The sequence below is a fragment of the Candida parapsilosis genome, contig 005504 (genome assembly GCF_000182765.1).
Source record: "Candida parapsilosis strain CDC317 annotated contig 005504".
Lineage (NCBI taxonomy): Eukaryota > Fungi > Ascomycota > Pichiomycetes > Serinales > Debaryomycetaceae > Lodderomyces > Lodderomyces parapsilosis.
The window spans coordinates 705,849-729,829 of NW_023503277.1; the positions used below are offsets into that span (position 1 = coordinate 705,849).

At 39.4% G+C, this 23,981-nt stretch overlaps 10 protein-coding genes across 10 annotated transcripts; 2 read left to right on the forward strand and 8 right to left on the reverse strand. All coding sequences in view use genetic code 12, as the record gives it.

Annotated features, from left to right (window-relative positions):
- Nucleotides 1–240: 240 nt before the first annotated feature.
- Nucleotides 241–3,360, reverse strand: CPAR2_603000 (uncharacterized protein; the record flags this gene model as incomplete). Its single annotated transcript, XM_036809034.1, has 1 exon — nucleotides 241–3,360. The coding sequence occupies one exon, from the start codon at nucleotides 3,358–3,360 to the stop codon at nucleotides 241–243; it is 3,120 nt and encodes a 1,039-aa protein (XP_036663066.1).
- A 312-nt stretch (nucleotides 3,361–3,672) lies between these two features.
- CPAR2_603010 (MFS transporter) lies at nucleotides 3,673–5,478 on the reverse strand (the record flags this gene model as incomplete). The annotated part of the gene is made up of 1 exon (XM_036809045.1): nucleotides 3,673–5,478. The coding sequence occupies one exon, from the start codon at nucleotides 5,476–5,478 to the stop codon at nucleotides 3,673–3,675; it is 1,806 nt and encodes a 601-aa protein (XP_036663067.1).
- A 1,842-nt stretch (nucleotides 5,479–7,320) lies between these two features.
- On the forward strand, nucleotides 7,321–7,791 carry CPAR2_603020 (uncharacterized protein; the record flags this gene model as incomplete). The annotated part of the gene is made up of 1 exon (XM_036809056.1): nucleotides 7,321–7,791. One exon carries the CDS (start codon nucleotides 7,321–7,323, stop codon nucleotides 7,789–7,791), a length of 471 nt encoding a protein of 156 aa, XP_036663068.1.
- A 98-nt stretch (nucleotides 7,792–7,889) lies between these two features.
- On the reverse strand, nucleotides 7,890–8,627 carry CPAR2_603030 (uncharacterized protein; the record flags this gene model as incomplete). Its single annotated transcript, XM_036809067.1, has 1 exon — nucleotides 7,890–8,627. The coding sequence occupies one exon, from the start codon at nucleotides 8,625–8,627 to the stop codon at nucleotides 7,890–7,892; it is 738 nt and encodes a 245-aa protein (XP_036663069.1).
- Nucleotides 8,628–9,328: 701 nt separating this feature from the next.
- CPAR2_603040 (uncharacterized protein) lies at nucleotides 9,329–10,093 on the reverse strand (the record flags this gene model as incomplete). Its single annotated transcript, XM_036809078.1, has 1 exon — nucleotides 9,329–10,093. The coding sequence occupies one exon, from the start codon at nucleotides 10,091–10,093 to the stop codon at nucleotides 9,329–9,331; it is 765 nt and encodes a 254-aa protein (XP_036663070.1).
- An 807-nt stretch (nucleotides 10,094–10,900) lies between these two features.
- Nucleotides 10,901–12,004, reverse strand: CPAR2_603050 (uncharacterized protein; the record flags this gene model as incomplete). Its single annotated transcript, XM_036809089.1, has 1 exon — nucleotides 10,901–12,004. The coding sequence occupies one exon, from the start codon at nucleotides 12,002–12,004 to the stop codon at nucleotides 10,901–10,903; it is 1,104 nt and encodes a 367-aa protein (XP_036663071.1).
- A 1,206-nt stretch (nucleotides 12,005–13,210) lies between these two features.
- Nucleotides 13,211–14,242, reverse strand: CPAR2_603060 (uncharacterized protein; the record flags this gene model as incomplete). The annotated part of the gene is made up of 1 exon (XM_036809102.1): nucleotides 13,211–14,242. One exon carries the CDS (start codon nucleotides 14,240–14,242, stop codon nucleotides 13,211–13,213), a length of 1,032 nt encoding a protein of 343 aa, XP_036663072.1.
- An 891-nt stretch (nucleotides 14,243–15,133) lies between these two features.
- Nucleotides 15,134–17,599, reverse strand: TOP1 (DNA topoisomerase 1; the record flags this gene model as incomplete). Its single annotated transcript, XM_036809113.1, has 1 exon — nucleotides 15,134–17,599. One exon carries the CDS (start codon nucleotides 17,597–17,599, stop codon nucleotides 15,134–15,136), a length of 2,466 nt encoding a protein of 821 aa, XP_036663073.1.
- A 2,218-nt stretch (nucleotides 17,600–19,817) lies between these two features.
- On the forward strand, nucleotides 19,818–21,578 carry CAN1 (Can1p; the record flags this gene model as incomplete). The annotated part of the gene is made up of 1 exon (XM_036809124.1): nucleotides 19,818–21,578. One exon carries the CDS (start codon nucleotides 19,818–19,820, stop codon nucleotides 21,576–21,578), a length of 1,761 nt encoding a protein of 586 aa, XP_036663074.1.
- A 316-nt stretch (nucleotides 21,579–21,894) lies between these two features.
- On the reverse strand, nucleotides 21,895–23,190 carry SUN41 (putative glucosidase; the record flags this gene model as incomplete). Its single annotated transcript, XM_036809135.1, has 1 exon — nucleotides 21,895–23,190. The coding sequence occupies one exon, from the start codon at nucleotides 23,188–23,190 to the stop codon at nucleotides 21,895–21,897; it is 1,296 nt and encodes a 431-aa protein (XP_036663075.1).
- Nucleotides 23,191–23,981: the final 791 nt, after the last annotated feature.

Here is a 23,981-nt window from a genome sequence, read left to right on the forward strand (position 1 = left end):
CTTCTTTATGTTATCCATTGGTGTTGATAGTCGTGGAGAGAAGGGACGATTCAAAAGAAAAATCAATAGGATGCATATGCGGGAAAATGTGCGTTGGTTGAACTATCACGTCAACATAATTGACTGAGTTGTTGAGCCCAGGACGTACTTTACTTTCATCGCTTCACTGACACTTTCTGCCTGTGCGTATAATCACAATAAATACTAAGATCAATTATACTCGACAAGAGCTCTACTCCTTCAAAAACTATACAATAAATCCTTGACTTGATACTCTTCATTAGCTTCATCGATTTCTTGCCAATTGCCAACATAATCATCACCTCTAACCACACCAGGCAAGGTCTTTCCTGAAGCTTGTCTACGCCAAATTTTTTTCGCTTCTTCATCAGTACCCAAATCTCTATACTCAAATTTAATTCCATTGGCTTGCAAAATGGTGGCTAATCGATTGGTACGTGGGATAATTTGCGCACCACCCGCTAATGATGTAAAGATGTAAATAGGTTGTGATTCAAGATGTTTGCGAATTTCCTCGGGAGAAATGTCTTCTAAATCGTCAAACTCATCAATAGGTGGATCATCTTTCTTTGAACTCGGTAATGATGTCACCTCATGCGCGGTAGCAGCGGCGGAGTCCACTGTTGACTTGCTGCCGTCGTCAATCAGCTCAATGGCTTTCTTTTCTTCAGCGGACTCGGTGTTTTCTTCCTTAGATTCAGCTTTCTTAGAAATATCATCCAGAGAAGCAGTGTCAGCTACACTTGGTTCTGGAGTCTCTTCAGAGAGTTCGACTTCCTGTTCAGCCTCCTTAGTTGTATTTCCTTTTTTTGGTTCAGTCTCCACTGGTTCGACGATTTTAGACAGTTCTTCCTTCTTAGCTTCAGTATCGGCAGTAGTTTTGGTTTCCTCGATTGATTTTGACCCTTTAACGTCGCCTTTCAATTCTTCTGGACCATTGGCATTGAGAGTACCTTCTAAAAGTTTACCAGATGAATCCAGTTGGACAGCGTCAGCTTTGTGTTCTGAGTCGGTATCCTTCTTTCCAGCTTGCAATTCATCGTCCTGCTGGCCTTTCAGAGACAAGTCCTCGGTGGCTTCTTGTGCAGTGCTGGCCTCTTTAAATGGTGCCTTATCATCCACCGATTTTTTTGCAACAGATTCATTTGATTCCTTTTGCTCGACTCGCTCACTTTCCTCATTTCCTCCAACAATTAAGTTTGGTTCATTCTTCTTGGCTGAGTCCAACTCAGCTTCTTCATCTTTAGGAATCTTTCCTTCTGCTTCTTTTTTCTTTTCATCCTCATTTTCCTTAAGCCCCTCTTTTTCTTCTTTCTCAATCTTCTCCAAATCAGCTGGACCGTCGGTATTGAGTGAACCTTGAATCAAGTTATCTTCTAGTTTTGCATTACTAGCTTCCAACTTGGCTCTGTCATGTCCTTTGCTTTCTTCTGTTGCCTCTGACTTTTTTGTACCCAAGTCACTAATAGACACACCTTCTCTCAACTCACTCTCTTCAACTCGTTCAAGGGGATCTTCACTGGTCAAAACTCCCTCTTCTTTCAAGCCTGTTGTATCGGCATCATCCTTTTCGTTCCCTTCAACTTCTGCACGCTTTGCATCCTTCTGAATGACATCTTCGTTTGTGGTTTCATTAGTGCCCTTCGCGGCCACTTCTTTTGAATCTGAGGTCTCCTCCTTTTCAGTAGCCGCGGACTCTGAAGGATCTGAATTAGTTTCCTTTTTCTCTACACCTTCTTTCAAAGTTTCATCTAAGCTTGGTTCCTTGTCTTCCTTATCTTCCTTATCGACCGAAGCGAGGTCGTCTTCAACGGTATTAACGTCTTCCTTCTTCCTAAACTCTTCAGAGGAGTTAGCAGAGGCAGCAGTCTTCTTTGTCAAAGGTTCCTCCGCTTTAGTTGCCACATCCTTCTCTGAATCTGTCTTCTCATCCTTCTCTGAACCTGTCTTCTCATCCTTCTCTGAACCTGTCTTCTTATCCTTCTCTGAACCTGTCTTCTCGTCCTCGACTTTTGTTTCTGAGTGTTTAGAAAACCCTTGCAACACCTCCTCCATCAAACTGTCCAACTGATCGATTGAGGCATATGGGTCATCGGTCACTAAAGCACCTTCCTCTTTTAATCCATCAACATTGGAATCATTTTTTTCATCCATTGGGTGACTTGAGCTGGACCTGATAAATCGAGTATTGGGTTTGTGTTTAGCTGGCGTACGAGGATTGTCAACTTCAAAATTGGTGTAATCTCCAGTTGTCACCAAAGATGGCTCTCTGCTAATTGGATTGGACGCATACTCGGGCACAAACGGATCATTCTCGGCTCGAGATTTCCTAGCCTCGGCAGCAGCAATCGAATCTCCCATTGTTGGTCTAGCAGCTCTACCTCTGTCCTCTTCCTCCGCCTCGTGTGACTCCTTCACTTCATCGGTAGAAAAATCAGCTGGTAACTCATATTTGGAAGGTTCATCGCTATGAACATTCTTGTACGAGTCTCCCCTAGCCAAGTGTCTTGAGGATGACGAGGAAGACGACGAGCGTGCGGCTATCCGTGATGATGGGTTCGAAGATCTTGACCTCGATCTAGGTCTATCAGTATGAAAAGGGTGCAAACTACTCTCCAACCTTTGCTGTTGAGCTGATGAAAGTGTAGTGTGGGGTCGAGGTCTTGACAATGCCGCGGTCTTTTCCTCGTCTCCCAAAGACAGATTTGATCGGGGTAACTTTTCTAAATCATACGATTGAACATGGTTAACAAAATCGTTATGGTCAGTGATGTTTTGATCCAATTGATAATCTGACAAATTTGGAGTCGAGTAGTCATCTTGTTTATAAAATGACAAAGCTGCATTCTTGGAACCAGTCGGTTTCGATTCCTTTTCAGTAGGTTCCTTTTCCAAATTCTTTTCCTCCACCACTTTCGCTTTTCTTCCTCTCAATGGTTCTTCTTGCTCAATTGCCTTTTCAATTTTTTGCTGAATCTCTTCCGGCTCAACACTCTCTTTCCCCTCATCCTCTTCCTCAATTCCTTCTTCGTCCAATTTATTGGTGTATTTTGCCTCGTGTTTCACCGTACCATCGTCATCTAAAAACTTATCAAAGTCTTCCTCTGAGCCTAATAATGCACCCTCGTTGATCAAATCATCTAAAGATGCAGTGACTGACAGTTTCAATTTACTTGATCTTGTTCTTGATTTTGATCTCGATTCAGCTCTTGACGACACATACTTTTCTGGATGAATGTAATTCTTGTGTGGTGAGTCATCTGCTGATCTCATCGACGCGCCAACTAATGAAGGTGAGTCTGATCTTTCTGCTCTTGCTAAACGTTCTTCAAAGTCCATGTTTTAAGTTGCTGTTGTGGTGGGAGGGGGGGGCAAGGTGAGGGGTTTAAGAATTGACGTTGCGATTTTTGAGTTTAAATGAAGTTCACAAAAGTGCGCGATAAAATTGAGATTTTTTCGTAATTCAGATTAAACTGATTCTAATTTGCAATTCGCTCTTTGCTTATCTGAACTCGAAGGAATGAACTCAGAGGAGCCAGTTACATTAAACTTGTCAGTCTTTTCAGATTACTCTATTACTTATTCATATTAACGCTAGATATATACCAAATTAAAATCAACTGCTTCTTCATCACCATTATGTTCAATCCTTTAGTGATTAGCATATTTAGACCTTGCTCTCAACTTGGGTCCATTCAAATAGAAAAACACTGGGATGAGAATCATTAAACAACACAAAAATGCCAACAATGTTGTACCCCAGCCAACTGGATAATTATGAATACTCAAATTCAAAAATAAAGCTCTTCCGAAGAGTGGGAAACAACCAGCAACAACACTTCTGAAAAATGCATTGGATGAAAATACAGAGGCCAAGTATTCAACTTTGAAACTAGCAGCCATATAGTTGAACAATGTTTGGAAAATGATGAATGCACCCATTGCAAAGACTCCTGTTCCAATCAATGGTGGGAACCAATGGATCTTGGGGGAAGAAGTCCATCCAAAGATGAATAATCCAATAGGCATCAAAACAGCTCCGAAAATTGATGGTGGTAAAAAAATCTCTGGAGTCACTTTACCGTAATCTCCAGCAAGCAATGGTTTGGTAAACACCTTGTAAACGTATGGAATGTAGATGGCACCACCAATAAAGATACCAATGACAACCGAAAGATAAGTTACGCCCATTTCAACCAAAGTGAAATGTTTGGTTTCTTGAAACACAATGGGGACAGCTTCGAAAAACAAGTAAAGAATACTGTAAACCAAAGCAATATAAATACCAATCAATAGCACCACTGGTTCTGTGATTGTGATTTCAAAAGGGCGCCAAAACAACTTCCTAACAACTTCACCTGTTGAAGATGCACCATGATCCAACTCAGCTTGAGATACAATCTTGTTGTTTCCAGTTAATTTCCTCAATCTTTCTGCCTTTTGGCGTAACAATTTAGGGGCATAAGTTTCCGGTAATGTCCAACCTAGGATCAAAAAGCATGACGAAATTAAAGCCATAAACCAAAATGTCCATCTCCAACTTTCGTATCCATTATGACCACCTCTTTGCACCAAAACTGCACCAATCAATGGTCCGATACTGGGACCACAAACAGCGCCCAAAGACCAAGTAGCCAATCCAACAACAAAGTAAGGCAATGTAATAAAATCACCAAATGAAGCGCCACCTGTGCTCAAAGCAGGACTAGCAAAAAACCCGGCAATCAACCTCAACACAGCCATTCCAGCAAGACTTGTTGACAAAGCAGTTGGGATTTGCATCATACAAAAAATGAACAACGTAACAATGTATAGTGGAGTTCTACCAATTCGAGAATCCTCGCTCAATGGACTGAAAAAGATGGGTCCAATACCGTATCCAATAACAAACATCGTCAATGGCAACACTGCTTTAGTTTCATTAATGTTGAATTTCTCCATAATATCTTGGACACCGGGGGTATAGATTGCTGATCCCATGTACACTGACACAGTTAAGAAAGCAATTTGAAAAGCCATGATTGCCTTGAGATAAAATGGCCAGTTGTATGGATTATCTGGATCATCATCTCCATCCCATGTGACTATTATGTAATCTGAATTTGAGTCATCTTTGGCATTTAATTCTGTGGTTGTTTTAGTTGATTCTGAAGCGCTGTCGGTGTTGAGATCCTTCTTTTGCTTCTCATTTTCATCTATATCGTCATTTGGTAATTCATTAGCAGCATCAATGTTGTCATTGCTCCTAGAGTTGTGGTTTTCATTGTTATTTGGTTGTTCTCCTGCTTCATCACCTTCTCTCTCGGGGAACTCATACTCTGGACGCTTATCGTTGTTAACCAAGTACTTTTCAGGAATGACATAACCAGGTAACTCATCACGGTGTAAAAATAGCTTGCGACCTGAAATTCGATACAAGATCAGACCAACAAATGATTCGGTTATAAATTGCTTCATCTTGGAATTTGTACCTTTTGTTATATTAGTATGTGTAATTGAATGGTAATTGGAATTGTATGTATAAACAACAAACTTAATCAAAAGGGTGGATTCCAGTGATATTTATATCAAAGAAAGAACGGCGGTTGCTCTGAAACCAGTTTAACTCCTTCTTAAGCGCGTGTACCGAAGCCTTATTATTGTCAGTTACACGTTATTGAGTAAGGTCCACTCTATTTGTGATACCGAATCCGATGACTTTTAATCCCCTTTCACATGTCTCAAAATGTACGATATACAAAGAACCATTTCACACAAAAAAAAAATCTTGCCCCTTTGGGAAATACCCGAGTTTTCTATTGCTTTCTGTAAAATGATTTATGCCACAATTTATGACCGTATTGTTCTTTCAGTTCTGAATTTGTTTGTTGTGCTCATGGTTTACTTGACTAATCAAATATCGAAACTTTGTGTAGTTCGGCCGTAAAATAGACGACAATAGAAAAATCCGAATTTTAGATCTTGCGCATGTGTATATGCAGTAATTTATATGTACATGTGAAACGGCTGAAAATAATATGCGGTACATACGGAGTTTAATTGCGGATGTAACAACATGAGAATACGCTAATCCTCGCAACCGAAAATTTAAGCAACGCGGTTGGCATTCCAGGCCCCGCGATAGTGCATTACAAATCAAGATGGATACCATGGTAGTTGTTTGCGAATTTCCATTGTACAGACCTATTTACCAAGATAAACCAATCGCGATTTGGTTGAGGAGGAGAATGCAATGTGAGATTGTTAAAGTGGTTACACAATGTTGAAGTTTCTCAGATAGACCTCGGCTCGACTGAAAAGAAGCATATCACAATCAGCTTAGGTGAATCTCATAATGATTGGGGATTTTAGATGTACCATCTTTTGTGAACTACATCTAATGTATATGACACTTGCCCTTTCAACCTATGGGTTTGTTTTGTTTGTATCAATATCCCCGCTGTAAGGAGAGATAGCAGTTCGAAAGGAACACAAGTGCATTCAATACGTCGGCCTGGTCTATAAGATGGGGCTTTGAAAGTTCGGATGAATAGTCAAATACCAGGTACATTTTTTGTAAAGTTGCAAGTAATTTAATGACCTATGAATCAATGTATGTGTTCAATTAGGAGCGCTGCCAGTCTAGAGGGGTCCCAAATAAATGTCAAACCGCTGCTTATACTTTAGAATGATAAGTCTTGTTGCCATGGGTTCGAACTGCCCAAGCCTTGAACGATTAAACGCAACACTCTACTCTGGAGCTATTTTAATTTTACTTACTTTACCTTATACAGATAGATCATTTATCCGAACATTGTGCATAATATTCTCAAGTATGATGAACTGTGTTTTTTTGATCGATTGAAAGTTTCGTCCTATACGTCAATAACCCTGCATCACCTCGGAAACTCAAAACAGATCTGCGACGATCCATTGGATCTAGGAATTACTCAGATGCAAATCAAAAGTCTGACACAGATAAGCATGCGTAATGCATAGAACGTGATGGAATTTTGTAGAACCGCCATGTATCAGCCAACGAATACATCGTCGATAGTGGTTACGCTGGAAAGCAGGTGGATAAACCTCTCAGTCTAGCTCTTCCCTTAATACTTTAAGCTTCTTCCTTCATCTCTCATTTATTCGCTTATGTATGTGCTTACCCGGAGTTGTGCCCCAACTTTATTCAAAGTGCACTACCTGATCACGTTTTCCTCGCCACCAAAACGAAAAAATTTACTAAGCTTCTCTCCTATAAAACAGAACAGAAAAACTTTACCAATTCTACATCTCTTACTGAAACCTCCAAATCAATCAACAATGCCTAGACAAAGAAGGTCAGCTCCAGCTCCAAGACAACAAACTAGATCAGCTCACACTGCTGCTGCTCCTCCGGCTTATCAGCAACACCCACAACATAGCCAATACCCCGCTGCTCATCCAGCTCAACCGCAAACACAAAGGCAACCAGGTTTGTTTGGACAAATGGCCTCCACCGCTGCTGGTGTTGCAGTTGGTTCAACCATTGGCCATACCTTGGGTGCTGGTATCACCGGAATGTTTGGCGGAAGATCAGAGGCTCCGCCAGTTGAGCAACAACAACAACAACAACAAGATCTTGCTCCATATCAACAACAAAACTCTTACGCCACTCAGGAACAAGTAAGACATTGTGATGCCGATGCTAGAAATTTTACTAGATGTTTGGAAGAGAATGATGGAAATATGCAAACATGTGGGTACTACTTGCAACAATTAAAAGCATGTCAAGAGGCTGCTAGACAATATTAGGAACAGAGAGAAGACACTACATGTATATAGAATATATATAAAAAATTGACTTTGAAATAATATTTATTTATTGAAGATATCAGTTTCTTGAAAAGGCTCTACTTCTTAGCTGGCTTGGAGGATGAAGTGTAATACCAGTATCCTGCTCCACCTACACCTAAAAGAGCCAACACACCAGCGACGCTTGAGCTTCCTGAGGAAGAAGAAGTTGATGATGATGATGAAGATGATGATTCTTGTTGTCCTTGGTGATGCAAGTTATCATGTTCAATATCATCAACAACACGTGCTTGCTTGCCAACGTCTTCAGTCTTGTGGTCAATTTCATTCTCACCCAAATTGACAATATCAGCTTGATTAATGTCTGGATTCACTGATGATTGCACATATTGATCGTGATTAGCTGCCTTCTTTGGTTTGGAGGCGTTGGACACATTTGGTTTGGATGAATCAATTGGGTTGCTACCTCTATCCTCTCGAAGAACATGCTCTGCGCCTACTGATTCACCACCGTGCAATACCTTAGCATCATTGGCTTCAACCTTGACTGATGAATTGGACTCCTTTGCAAATAATTCACATTCGACAGCTTTAGCTTTCTCCTGAGCAATATCTTGCTTGACAGCCTCTTTAGTAACTGGTGGTACTTTGGGCTGAGTAGTCTTTGGGATGAAATCGTATTTGAATTCCCATTCGTTTATTGATGATTGTGAAGGTAATCTGTATGAATCAATAGTGGAAGAATCACCTTTAGCAAAGTTAATTGATGATTGTTGGATAAACCTTTTGGCAACAATGTTTCCATTATAAGCACTTCTAATTGACTGTCTAAGCATAACGATTTACGAGCAAAGCGGAGGGGGTGATGTTGAATAGTTAAGCGTTTTTCCGCAAGAGCGATATTCGGAGTGGTGTAAAAATATGAATTGGATCCTCACTTTCATTTTTTCTTTTGCTGAACGTCATATATTCAATTAATTCCTTTCAACGAATGACACAAAAGCCAAAAGCTCACCGGGATATTGGTAGCGTGAACCATCTAGAACCGAGCCGATGTGTGTGGGGGGAGAACTGGGGCAGAAAGAATTATATGACGGAGATGCGATGGATGAGATATCCACTCCAAGGGTATTCGAAGTGTTATGACTCAACTTATAAATGCACATGTCGTAATTGTTGCTGTTGCTCATGAATGGCTGTGTTCAAGCCAAGCAAACAAGCTAAGGTGGAATGCTTATACACACATTATCAACCTGACTCCCTTGATGAAATGGTGCAATGTTCATCTCAAGTTGTTGAATTAGAATATCGCACTTGCTACGCAGTGTTTGAGGTATAAGTAGGTAATATATCTATTACTTAAACGTTGAAAAATGGAGTTTGCAAGAGATAATGAATGAATCTACGAAATTGTAGGAGACGCGTAATTGCAATGATATGCTAATAATGAATTGACTGCATTAGGTTACAAACTCAGCTCCCGAGGGCTTTGCCGTAGTCCCAACGTCGGCGTGTCCAGCAGATACCTTCTTTCACCTTACAGCCCTTCGTTCTTCTGCTCCATCAACCCAAAATGTTCCTCTTGCTTCTCATCCATATTTTCTTCAGAACCTTTTGATATTGGTAATTGTGTAAAATAAACGTCCTTTTCCAAGTAATCCTTTTGATCTCGATTCGTTCTACTAAAAATACGGTAAACGGCGAAAAACACAACGAATAATCCCATTATACCACCAGCCACACAAAACAACATGTTAAGGGAGACACCGGTAAAGTCATCAGCACAAGAAATGGTTGAAACTGAAGTTGGTCCGTCTGAAGAGTAATTTTCAGGAGTGGACGTCATTGTGGGGATGCCCATTGAAAGATCTCTCTGTGCCATAGTTCTCAGTGTTAAAGTAGTAGGAACGGAATGGTAACTCGTAACTTGATCTTTATGCTTATCATGTGCTGTCTTTGTCGTACTACTTGGTGCATCTGTCTTTGACTTCTTGTGTTTCTTAGTCTTGGACTTATTGTCATCTTTAGTTTTAGTCTTCTTGTGTGATTCTTTAGTTGATGTTTTCTTATGCTTCTTTTTCTCAGTGGAGCTGATACTGCTACTACTACTGGTATTATGATGACCACGATGGCCACCGCCAGCAATTGGTCGGCTTCCCTTGGGTTTCTTTGGTTTCGATCCTGAGCCAGAGTGTTTTCCACCTGAATGGCTGCCGCTGGAGTGCCCACCACTAGAGTGTCCTCCACTTGAATGGCCCCCGCTTGAGTGTCCTCCACGACGTGGCTTTAAATCGACTGGCATTGTTTACTTGTGTGGGTTGTAAAGGTTGAAATAGCTTTTGGTGTAAACCTGTAAGGTAATGTAGGATATCGGAAACAGTTTGCAAAATAAAAAATGCCTTGTGGTATATTTATATATATATATATATATGTTTTGATTTTCAATGTTGTTTTGAAAATTGGAATCATCGTTTTCATCATCGGTAAATTTGCCGCGCCTCGATGATCGACAAAACAATATCTTGTGATTGGAAATAATCCTATTCTTTGCACAGCCTGACTGTTTCCAGACATCTGCATCGTTGGGTATATTGATGATGGATTGAATGCTAAGGAAGGCTGAGCTAAAAGATAATGTATATTAAAGCCGATCCTTAAGCAAGTGGTTATCATGCATCGGCTTTATTATTTCAAAATGGTGGCTTGGCAAGGAAGAAAAAAATAAGCTTTTGCGCTTTCGTAATTTATTTTCGAGGCTTGGCTTATATTTTTGCAACGTCTTGATCAGGAAAAGCACATTTGATGAATACTCTTCACGTCATGTATTGGCATATTGAACTAGATGTATATCCTGAGATGGCAATGTAACTGCGACCTTTGGCGGTTTAGTGTACTTAAAAAAAACATCTTTCACTGCCTCCTTCACACCAAGCTTAAGTTGTGTTAAATCAGCAGATATTTGAAGAGGGATAGCTGGCAAATAAAAGCTCTATAATACTCACCCTACAATGGTTCAATATTGGGGGAAATCAAGCATGTTTAACAAACTATACACAGATTCAAACTAAAATTTGAAGTACAATATAAAAAAAACCGAAAAACGACTCAGTTATCTCTTTTCAACATTGGAGTTCAACTCTGTCCCTCTAGACTCCTCCATTTCTCTCGCATCAACGTTAGACAATCCAGAGTAATAAACGGACGACTCAATCCTATCTTGTCTACGTGAGCGATAATGAGAAACCAACTTGTAGATAATGGCAAGGACAGCCACTAAACCCAATACACCACCAGTCATACAAGTCGTGGCATCAGACGATGTAGTTCCAACAGCACCTTTACCTTCGCCAATACATGGTTTACCGACGGTGGCTCCATTAATTTGGTCAGTCTCAGGAGCAGATGTCATTTCTGGGATACCCATCCCACCTAAATCTCTTGCAGCTAAAGTTTTTGTAATCAATGTAGGTGCAATTGTAGGTTTCAATTGATCTTTGTGATGCTCATCTGTTCTGGTACGAGTGTGTTGTCTGTTGTTGTGTTGATGTTCGTCATCGGAGTCATCGCTATCATCAGATTCATGACTATGAACCCTGGTTGTTCTTGACTGGTGGGAACGAGTTTTCTTGCTTTGTGTCTTTTTGGACTTGGTGGACTTTGAGTGCTTCTTGTGGTGATGGTCGTCGTCATCATCGGTGTCACTGTCATCTGACTCATGGCCACGAACTCTTGTTGTTCTTGAGTGGTTGGAGTGAGTCTTAGTGGTGCCACTCTTCTTAGTCTTGGATGACTTTGGGTGCTTCTTGTGATGATCATCGTCATCGGAATCGTCACTATCGTCAGACTCATGGCCATGAACTCTTGTTGTTCTTGAGTGGTTGGAGTGAGTTCTAGTTCTTTGACTGTGGGTCTTTCTGGTTCTAGTTGAATGTTTCTTATGATGGTCGTCATCGTCAGAATCGTCACTGTCATCAGAATCGTGGTTATGGACTCTGGTGGTTCTTGAGTGGTTGGAATGAGTCCTGGTTCTTTGACTGTGGGTCTTTCTGGTTCTAGTTGATCTTGAATGCTTCTTGTGATCATCATCATCATCAGAAGTATCAGTATTATCGTCGTGATCTCTCTTGTACCCAACGTCATTCATCACCATCTTGAACTGAGTAGTTTGAGGAACAATATCCTCTTTTGCTTTAATGACGTAATCTTGAATCATTGTTAAAGTTTTTTAAAGGATAGAGATATAAGAAATGTTGAATTGAAAACGAAGCGACTTGTACCCATATTTATAGACGACAATCCCATGTTTTTCTTTTTTTTTCATCAGCACCTCCTCCTTGAGTTATCATGACCGTATTTGGTAGGCATTGGATAGGCGGAGGCGGGAATTCAGTAATGACGGCTGCAGTAAAGGGGGGTTTGTGATCTTCACAAACGTACAATACAAAATTGAATAAAAAAATGGATTAAGCCTAGAACTAGAAGTTTTTTCTATGTCACCTATTGTTTCAAAGTGGTTAAATATAGAAACTTTCGAATCTCGTTTAGATCTTGCATGTAACCTTTGCTGCATCGAAATGTTTGGGGGAGGTATGGAGTAACATATGTGGATGCAGTATGTAGTACAATTGACGTAAGGCTTTGTGCTGTGTGAAAAATAAAACATCTCACCACTTCGAATTATTACCTTTGCAGAGCAATTGGAGCTGTACACTCGAGGGTCTTTTTAAGAGACTCCGCACATATTTGCCGCCTTTTTGCAGTCAAATCCAACAATCAGTACATGAGTGTAGCAGGAAGTCTCGCCAGCATTGGCCAAAAATAGTTACAAACAACCATCGCTTCGTCTAGAATTTCATTTGGAACGTTTTCACTTGAGGCGTGGCAATTGGTGAATGACTTTGAAAATTTTTTGAAATTTGGTTTATGCTTTGCGCACGGATATGTAGTCTTCCATATTACACAAAATCGGTATAACCCTGATGTGCATACCACTTTTTGTGTGGAGGAACTCGGGTAAAGCCGCTATTACTAAGAATATTGTAATGCGCTTCATTTTTTATTGTCGTGTGATGTATTACCCGAAAGGGATGCCAGTTCCGTTACACGAAACAGAAAAGAGAAGAAGAGCTCAATAACAACCTTTGAATGGATGTCGGTGAAATTTATGTTGCTGCGGTTGGTTCTATAGTTTAATGTTGTGGTTTAGTACTGTAGTCAAGTATAAACGGCTCTTGCCAAGCTTTATTGAGCATAGTCTAAAGGCAGTCGACTGGTCGAATGATGTTCCTTATTGGTAGTAAAAGGAGGGAGATACAAATTAGTCTAATTCTATGCAGTAAAATCATTGAGTCTATCAACTAAAAATAGAATAATACAAATATCTATGATACAAAGGTATAGCCCCTTGCAAAAGGAAACGTCACCTCTCTTCTTTCTCCACATTCTCCACACTGCCACCTTTATCTTCTCCTTCTTTCTCAACATTCCCATTCAAAAGATCTTCAAGATACATGCTAGGAGGACGCAATGTGGTTTGAACACTGCCTGCGAACGTACCTGTTGTCCCCAATTTTTCACTATCAGTTTCCTTGTTGGTATTGCTACCATCATCAAGATATGAAGATGATGCCACTGTAGTGGAATCCAAATATGGTCCCAATGGCTTCATTAGTGATGCAGTGGATGAATTGTTGTATTTTTGCAAATACAATGCTGACGAAGAATTTCGTTTATCTTGATACAAGGGCACCGATAAGCTATCGTATTCCAAACTAGGGTTATTAAACATTGATTTACGAAATTGTTGCTTATCGCTGTGAATATGGTTTTGTAGTGATTTCCCTTGAGATAAAGTGGATGAATTTGATGACAAGTCAAGGAATGATGATGAAGATGCCATTCGTTTATGAGGAAATGAGTAATGTTGAGACATTTCACTTAGATTTGGTCCCGAATAATAAATCTCTTTTTCCAATTGGGCTTTTGATGAGTAAATGTAGTGGCTAATGATGCGATATAAAGTCAATGCTAGTAGGAGAGCTCCAAGTATGGAGCCAACGATGATAAAAACTAAACTTGTAGGTAGTGTTGGTACATGGATGTATGGATTGTTCGGACTTGGTATGGCTGTGATTGTAGTTGAAATTGATGACAGTGATGATGAGCTGGTATCTACTAGTGTAGGCATTGATGCTCCGGAGTCTGTTTCTCCACCACCACTGTCAGTTTCCTCTTCACGAACAACGAGCGAGGGCATGACAGTGACGATAGTCGAGTGAGTTGATTGAACAAATGTCTGACGAGCAACAAGTTCTTCAGCCCAGGATGATGCCGATGGTAGGAACGTTTGACTCGTGGGCAGCGGCGTGATATAATGGCTCTGACTGGGTGCTAGGCCATGATGGAAATGATGCATATGACGCGTATTGTGTATATTTGAAGACGTATCCATGTCTCGAGTCTATACATGCAGTCTAGTTTGTAGGGTCTCCGATATCAACTTTGATTTCAAATTGAGGACAAGAAAAAAACAACCAGTGATGAAGAAGAAGGTCTTAAATGTAATTGAATATCAAATGTCGAAGACGTAAGAATTTCCGAAAGTTTAATTAATAGACTTTATTGGGAAAGGGTTATATGAAAGATGTACAAAAACAGCGATACAACAACAATAAGCACACTCACACACTCACACACGCTCATCGATCTTGGTGTATTTACTTTCGTATATCAACTCCTTTCTCTTTGTGACCTATCTTCTCATCTCCTATTGTCAACGTGGGTCGTGGTGTTATTATGTTTACAAGTGCAGGTGCATGTGCAACGCACACACACACTTAAAGTTGAAATTTTCTTTTTAAGACATTGCGCGTCAAAAAAATTCAACCAAGATAATAATGGATTGCAAAATGAAGCCGAATAAATCTTCACCATCACATGGCCACTTAGGTTTATCCGCAATTAAGTTGCTTTTGGATATTTCACAGCAACCGTTGGAGCTGGTTTTCCTTGACTTCATTGGCCACTACATAACTTTATTTCGAGATGATCGAACGTGAAAGGCTGGCGTCTCACTCTACTTTTGTGTCATTTACGAAGAATAAAACAAAATTTGATATCCATACGCGTTCTGTGTTCAAAGAGAGGCTTTTTAATTCTTCATAAAACAACCCTTTCAGGAAAAGGCTGTAGAAACTGCAACACTTTTGTGATATTAGAGTTATAGCCTTTGCAAGAAAGAACCCATCAGCCTTGCACTAGGCTGTAAGAAAGTTGAGCTTTTTTTAATCTCATTTCGGTACAAGTATCACATTAATAAACTTTACATACAATGGGGTTCTTTTCAGAACCTCCAATTCTCATCGGCTGATTCAATGGCCCACTTAAACTTTTCTCTCAAAGTCTTGGTAAACAATTTCTCAATCGGTACATCATACTTTTTGGAAAACATTACTGTCAATCGAGGATCAATATAATTCATCTTTGATGTTCCTAATGACACTTCAGAGTTATCTTCTTTATCCTTCAATTGTAAAGACGTGGCAACTATTCGATTTTCAAAAGTTTCAATTTGTTGATAGCATTTTTCCACGGTCATTTTGGCGGGTAACTCAGGTTTGCCGGTCTTTAATTCTTTCTTGTATTGTTTTTCCAACTCATGAATCTTGTCTAGTTTTTCCTTGATGTCCTTCTTGGTTAATAATGGTTTCTTTTCAATTTTCAATTTCTCGTTATCACGTTCCAATTTCTTCATCACCTGTTGTTTTTGTCGTTCAATTATTGAATGATGAATATGTTCGATATCCTCTTTGACTAAATCATCCAATTCTTCAAAATACTTGGGATCTTTCTTTTTCAATTTAGGATCTAGTTGAAGAAGCATTTTTTTAGTACGAATTTTTTGCCATGTTAATTCTTTCAACTTGTCACTAATTTTCTGGACTGAATTGCCATGGTTTTTGCTCACTGTACGTTGATGGTTACACAAGATAGCCACGGTTCTATTGGCAGCATTAAACTTGACAACTTTTTCAGCAGCGGTACCTTCATTAGGGATCAAGTCTAATTGGTCTTGCATGGTTTTAGATGCATTGTAGGTACGAAACACTTTTGCTGTTAAACCCTTCATGTAATTTTGCAATTGCTTATTCACCATACTAGGGTTAATTCGATCAAATAAATTATCACCCGGTTGTTTCGGTTCCTTTTTGAATATACGCAAGTTTTTGAAAACTTGTTTGGAGACTTCAACTTCTTGATAAAATCGAATGGAATCTTTACCAAGGAAATCAAAAATGACGGTGTTTGGTGGTTTCAAAGTAATATGTTCGAATCGAAGTGAACAACATCCAACTGTATCAGCTTCGTCTTCACCTTTTTCACCACCAGCTCTCAAAGCATATACATCAATGAGGTACATTGCTGTTGCCATTTGTCGGTCTTGCATCTTTTCCAGTTTCAACATCTTGGTATAATCTTTTCTTATGGCATCAACATATTTACGCAATTCTCGCGCTGTTTCAAATTTCTTGAAATCTGATTGTCCCTTGACCGATGAGTTGGCTGCAAATCGAACATACTTGAATGAGTCGGCAATGTTTTCCTTCCACATGGCTAACCATGTTACTTCATTATCGTGTCTGACTTCTGCCCATTGGTGTCCTGGTGGTGGATCAGGTACTTTGGCATGAGCACTCAAATTTAAAGTCACTTGCTCTGGATACACTCTTCTTTTTAATTTACCAGTTTTAGGGTGAGCACCACGACCTCTAAATAAACCTGGAGGTTCAATCCGGAAATTACCAACCAATTCTTTTCTTCCATTGAGTAGACATGTCTTGTACGGTTCTTCAATTTTTTCTTTCTCTTCCTTTAGTCTCCTTTTCTCATCTTTGCTCATTGCTTTCTTTTCCTCCCTCTTTTTTTCGAAATATGCATGCATCTTGCTGAAATCCAATTTGTTGAAATCACTAATCTCAACACCACATCCACCACATTCCTTCAAAACTTGTTGAAAATCTTGGAAAAAGTTACTTTGAAAAACTGGATTTTTGGCATGATCAGTCTCAACCATTGCTCCAAAGAACCCGGCTACTTCTTCTGCTTCAATGGGTAAATTGACAGGTTTGCCGTCGTAGTAGAGCTTGACATGTGATGGCAAAGGTTCATACGGTGGTGGAAACATAACTCCATTATGTTCCAATGATTGCCATTTGATTTCTCCGTCATTGTCACCAGATTGTTGTTCCCACCATTTGTAAGTGTCTTCATCTTCAGTACCAGGAGTTTCGCTCTTGACTGAAGTTTCCTTTTTGGCTTTAGCTTCACTCTTAATTGATGGCTCTTTCTTGACTCTTTTCAAAGTCGATTTGGGCTCACCCTTGACCTTTGTTGTTGTTGCCTTAGCTCTGGGCTCACTCTTGACCTTTGTTGTTGTTGTTGTCTTAGCTCTGGGCTCAGCTTTCACCTTCGGTGTGGCCTTTTTCTTTGAATCAGTTTTCCTCGTTGTTTTTGTCTCCTTCTTGACAGTGGGTTTGGCCTTAGCTGTTCCATTATTCGTCTTTGCCTTCTTGGACAATGGCACATCATCATCGTAATCGTAATCGTCATCATTATCGTCGCTGTCGTTGTCCTCGTCATTATCGGTATTGTCTGATTCCACAGCTACTCTTTTCCTGCTTCTCTTGGTCAATGGAACATCGTCTTCCTCTTCATCATGGTCTATGTCATCTGACGTTGGAGATGTGGATACTGATTGTGAATCAATAGGTAGTTGACTAAGGGCAGTCACATCATCAGAAGAGCTCATTATTGGAGCAGTAGTACGGCGGGTATTGCTTGTCTTTGATGGGGAATTGAGAAGTAGTAATGAAATACGTCTAGAATTAGGATAAGTGTAGTAGGAGTTGTCAATAGCTTTGATGAGCTTGTTTGATTGGTTTTTGCTCTTGCTCTTAGAAATTTCCAAAAAGATTGGATTTGATGGAAAGAAAGCAGCAGAAAAAAAAAAAAAACAAAGAATTGTATTGACGTGTTGTTACTATCATTGATAATAAGTATCAATATAGATAAATTGAGACATGCAACGACAAACAAAGGAGACAAAGTCATCGCATCAATCTTAGTGTTTTCAGTAAAATGGAGGAATAATGTACAGAGCCCGTGAGTGTTTACAAGAGATGAACTGATTCAATGTTCAAAAATCTCACTTTTCATACTTGAAGTGATCCTTTTTTTGCTCACATTTTGCAACCAAACATATTATTTCATCTTCGTGTGGCACTACAAAGCATCGGAGTAGTGACCTTGGAAGAAGAGCCGCTTGTAGTATAGAGCCAGAAACTGAACTTCAACCGAAGCGGACTACTATTCTGTGAGTATTTTCATAATACAGCTCTTGCTCTTCGATACAATGCATTTCATACACTCACAATTCCAGCCGAGAAACTTGTATTTCCTTTTGCCTGAGCAGCGGTTTCACCGAACATCATTGGCATCGTGTTCGATCCTTCGCATATTCTACAACACGGTAGATGAGAGAGTGGGAAGTATATCTTTCCACGAATTGCTATGGGTCGTGTACAAGTTTCAGTATTAGAGCAATACCATAATCTCACGAGATTGGTCCATTATTGGTACAAGTGATGAAGGAGCACGCAACTTCTCTCAATCCTTGCTTTATTTAGTTGCTCATACATTGCTAACAATAAGGGGGGGTATTTCAACGAACTTATAGTACCGAAGCACGTGCAACGTGGTTAAATAATACTTTTTTGATTTTGTGGTTTCACTCAATACGGCATTTCTCTGTTTCTATTTTTTTTTTTCTGTATGATCTGCTCAGGCCCACTTCCTCGGTCCAATTACAGAGCAATTGGGCCGTTCCCACTCTGATGGACTTGACCGAACTCAGCTCACCGCTACAAATCACACACATACGGGGGTGGGTAGATGCATATGATTTCCTCTAAGTTCAATTGAAAGCGAAAGCTGTCAAAAATCGCAGACAATAAGGAACTTACAAACTATTTTTCTTTTAGTAAGTTGTGGCATTTATTCTTTTGTATTTTGTAGAAAGAAATTTTTTTATCATTTCAATGCCGTGTATCCACAAAAGTGGGTATTCAAGAAATAATAATATTTTCCACTGGGATGCAAAACGCCTTACGGTTCAGCAAGAACGCCATGCATTTTTTTAAATTTCTTCTATTTTTAGGCTGTTTTGAGAAATCAAATTTTTGCCCTAGCTTCTCCATCGCCTTCCATTAGGTATGTTTAGTTTCCCTCTTCTTTTAGGGTGGTGTTTCCTTATGGGGATAAATGTTGGCTGCATCTCTTCAATCGCGCTTATCTCTTTCAGATCCTTTTCCTATCTGAACCCGATTGCGCTGAGGAGAGGAGATGGTCTTGATTTTGTGGGGAATAGATTCAAAAGTCGAGGGATGGGTGACTATTATTAATCATTCCTTATGGTAGATAATTACACCCCCCCTCTCTCTCTCTCTCTCTCTCTGTCTCATTCCACACCACCATTTATTCCTCAACACAATTGATCTACAGAGTACCTAGATAAGACAGGAAGTCGTACGATGTTAAGCAAGGCATTTGAGAAGATAAGGCTATAGTTTCCCCCTTCCCCCTTGATACTGTTTCTTTTTCTTACGGCGGTTGAACCAATTTGATATTCCTTATCAGGGTGCATTTATTAGCCCTAAATTGCGAAAATGAGAAAAAAAAAAAAAAAAAGAAATTTATCATACAAATTTGTAATTAAGAAATTTAACCGCCCAAAGCACAACAATAGAAATACTACAGTTACAACAATCAATGACAATAACGAAGTGTAATAAAAGAAAATTTATCATAACCCTCTCTCCCCTAAGTCTTTTCTTTTTTATTGTTTCAGATTTCCTTTTCGTCAAATTTTATATATATTGTTGGATATTCACCCTTGACTCTTTTGCAGAATAGCACACAGTTGAAAGAAGTTTCACACATCATCATATACCCTTGAGAAACTCTTTATAATGAATCACTACGATCTAGAAAAGGGTGGTTCTTCATCATCAACATCCAACTCTATATACCACCGCAACAACAACAACAACAACAACCATATCACCCCCTCAGATTCAACGCCATTCAGCATCAAAGAAAAGCATCAAGATACCAATTTCATACAAGATGACGATGAATTATTCCTTCGTGAAGAAGATGAAGAATCCGACGTAGATGGATCAGTCAATGAAATCAAGCGTGGTTTAAAAGCTCGTCATGTTTCCATGATCGCTCTTGGTGGTACCATTGGTACCGGTCTTTTCATCTCTACGGGGAGCACCCTTGCTGATGCCGGTCCAGTATTGGCACTTATATCATTCTTGTTTATGACAACAATTGCATTTTCAGTAACGCAATCATTGGGAGAAATGGCAACTTTGATCCCAGTTTCGGGGTCCTTTGCTCAATTTGTTACTCGATGGATTTCGAAATCAGCTGGTGCTGCTAATGGTTGGTTGTATTGGTTTAGTTGGGCCATTACTTTTGCTTTGGAATTATCCGTTGTTGGACAAGTGATTGAATACTGGACTGATGCCGTGCCCTTGGCAGCTTGGATTAGTATTTTCTTTGTCATCATCACCATCTTCAACTTCTTCCCCGTCAAGTTTTATGGTGAAGTTGAATTCTGGGTTGCATCAATCAAAGTGATTGCCGTTTTCGGATGGATCATTTATGCATTATGTATGGTTTGTGGAGCTGGTAAAACTGGACCCGTAGGGTTTAGGTACTGGAGAAATGGTTATGCTTGGGGTGATGGGATTTTGGTTTCTGATACGGGAACAAAGAGATTTCTTGGTTGGTTATCGTCATTGATCAATGCTGCCTTCACTTTTCAAGGTACTGAATTGACAGGAATATCTGCTGGTGAGTCAGCAAACCCACGTCGTACTGTACCTAGAGCTATCAAGAAGGTTTTGTTTCGTATTTTGATTTTTTACGTCTTATGCATGTTTTTCATTGGGTTATTGGTGCCATATAATGATCCAAAATTGACTGGTGGTAGTTACACTTCAAATTCACCATTCATTGTCGCTATGAATAACTCGGGAACTAAAGTTTTGCCTCACATTTTCAATGCTGTTATTGTTTCGACAATCATATCGGCAGCTAATTCCAATGTGTATTGTGGATCACGTATTGTTTATGGATTAGCCGAAGCTGGAGTTGCTCCCAAATTTTTTCTCAAGACTAATCGTGGTGGTGTCCCTTATTTTGCAGTAGCACTAACTGCGTCTTTTGGTGCATTGGGATACTTGGCAGTATCGGAAAGTGGTGAAAATGCATTTACATGGTTATTAAACATTTCATCAACAGCAGGTTTAATCTGTTGGGGATTCATTTCCGCAAGTCATATCAGATTCATAAAGGTTCTTAAAAGAAGAGGCATTTCTCGTGATTCATTACCTTACAAGGCAATGTTTATGCCCGTGGCCGCATACTATGCTTGTTTTTTCATCTTTTTAATCACCTTGATTCAAGGTTTCCAAGCTTTCTTCAATGGGTTCAGTGTAACTGATTTCTTCACTGCTTATATCTCGGTGATTTTCTTTGTTGTGTTGTGGATTGGATTCCAAATTTTCTTCCATGGGTTTAGTACTTCTTGGAAAGATTATTTTGTACCCTTGGAAGATTGTGATATTGATTCTGGTGTTCGTGAAGTTGATGAAATGGAATGGGAAAATACTGAACCGAGAAACTTGTGGGAAAAATTTTGGGATGTTGTTGCATAAAAAGAGAAAAGACATTGTTTATTTCATTCGTTGATACAACATGTATATTATATTTTAATTTAGAGATAAAGCAATAAATTGTTTACCTCGATCTCCCCCTTTTTGCCTCTATTTCAATAATCAAATCCATTTATTAAAACAATAATATATATATATAAAAAAAAAAAGAAGAAGTGTAAGTTCGATATGTATTTAAAACTACTAATCATCATGTGATAGCGTTTAAAAAACAAACACACATCTAAAGGAGAACAAGGGGGAAATCAAAAATAACGAAAAATGGAATGGAAACCAGTAGACTAGTGTCGTACTATGCCTAGTTGTATAAGACATAGTTTCCTTTACCCTTGGTTACACCAACGGTACATCCATCTTTACCATTTCCATTATATTTCCCATTCTCATAAACACATTGGCCACTGACATTTGAGGAATCATCAGCGGCAACAATCTTGACATTGAAGTTCAATGAGTCGTAATTGTTTGGGTTTGGAATCAAGGATAAATAAGCAACTCCACCAGCGTAGCCAGTACCAAAGTTCAATGGAGCCCAATTACCAACACCCGAACCAGCAGATCCCCAAAGACATCCATCTTGATAGGAAACACCAGCATTGTTTACGTAAAATTGAGCAGAAGTAGCTCCACCTCTCCATCTGTAGTAAGTATCTTGATCAACAACAGTGATGACTGAAGTAGAACCAGCATCAACAACAGTGGGGATAACCATATTTTCAGTACCAGGGTAATCAGTTCTACAAATGGCAACTGATTTGTCAATTTTGGAAACAACATTGGCTTTATCGGCACCCCATTCACACAAGTAGTTGGATCTTGAATTGGTCTTGTATAATTTACCATTTTTGCACAATAATCCACCAACAGAAACACCATTGGATGGTTGATTATCTGGCCATTGAGTCTTGGACATACCACTTTGACATGCATATGAACAATAAGAACCCTCTTTGCATGATCCACCAGTGGATGTGTCACTGTTGTAAATACCTGACCAACCACCGAATCCCAAGTGGTCTAAGGCAATAACACCTTGTCCGGATGGGAAGTAATCGCATGAGTATACACCATCAGGGAACTCTTCCGATGGGTTTTCAAAAGCTGATAAATCTCCATTAATACCATTGGATGAAGATGGGGGAGAAGAAGAACCACCAGTTGAGGAAGCTTCAGAAGATGAAGTGGATGGGGTGATTGTTCCACTAGGTAAAGACAATGTCGATGGTTCATTTGAGGTTAATGAATGATCTTGAACAATGGTGGTGGTTGATGAAATTTCCAGTGAAGTATTGCCAGTTTCTTGAGCATCACCAGTTGATTCAGTTAAAGTAGTGGCGGTAGTAGTAACTGGGTTACCTTTGGCATCAACAGTAACAGTAACATAAGCGTATTCGTAAACGACAGCTCTCTTGTGTTTGTGATGACCATGGAAAACTGGTTCTTGACAGTCTTCTTGAGCTGCATCTCTCTTTGCAGCTTTTGGAACAACAGCGTGGTTCTTGTAGGCTGCGTTAGCGTTGGCACCTGGTGCTGGTGCTGGTGCAGCAATTGCGCAAGCGGCAAAAGCTAAAACAAAAGTGTCGGAAAACTTCATTGTGGTTGTTTGAAAGGAACGTATAAGTTAGTTGTACTCGGGGAGGTATATGTGTTTTGTGGGTATTACTATTGACTTTCGAAATGAGTGACTGATAGTAGTAGTAGTAGTAGTAGGGATATTAACGAAAGAATGTTGTTGTTGTTGTTGTTGTTGTTGTTGTTTATACTAACGAAAATGAATGTAATCTCTGAAGATAATTTAAGGAATGACTTGAGGTTAGATTATAAGTTAGTATAAGATGTTAGCTTGAGGATAACAGATTGGAATGTGTTTTTGCGAGGTTGTGGTAGTGGTAGTTAGTTAGCTAGTTGGTTGCCAAAAGGAAGGAAAGTGAATAAATGAAATAAGTTGTTTTGGATTGAAGGTTGGTTGTTAAAAACTTTTCTCTTTCCTTTGTTCAAAGCCCACTTTAGAATATTTTGTTGTGTGATTTGAGGTTATTGCTGTTGTTATTATTAATGCGTTGAAAGGAGTGCAGTGTTATAGTGTGGTGTTGTTTTATGCAAAATTCTATGCGTCTCACACAAAACTATAATAAACAATAAACAACAACAATAAACAACAACAACAACACTATTATTTCACGACACACACTAACACACACTAACACACACATATATGCATTTACGACATTGTGTTTTAAAAAATGGTCATAGTTATTATGGGCTGTAATGGCATCATACTCTCAGTGTCGTAGAAAATAATAACAATAAGAACAATAAACATTTCAAAAAAAGTCGTTTCATGTATCTGAAGTGTATGGCATTTGTGTCGTGTGTTTGTAGTGT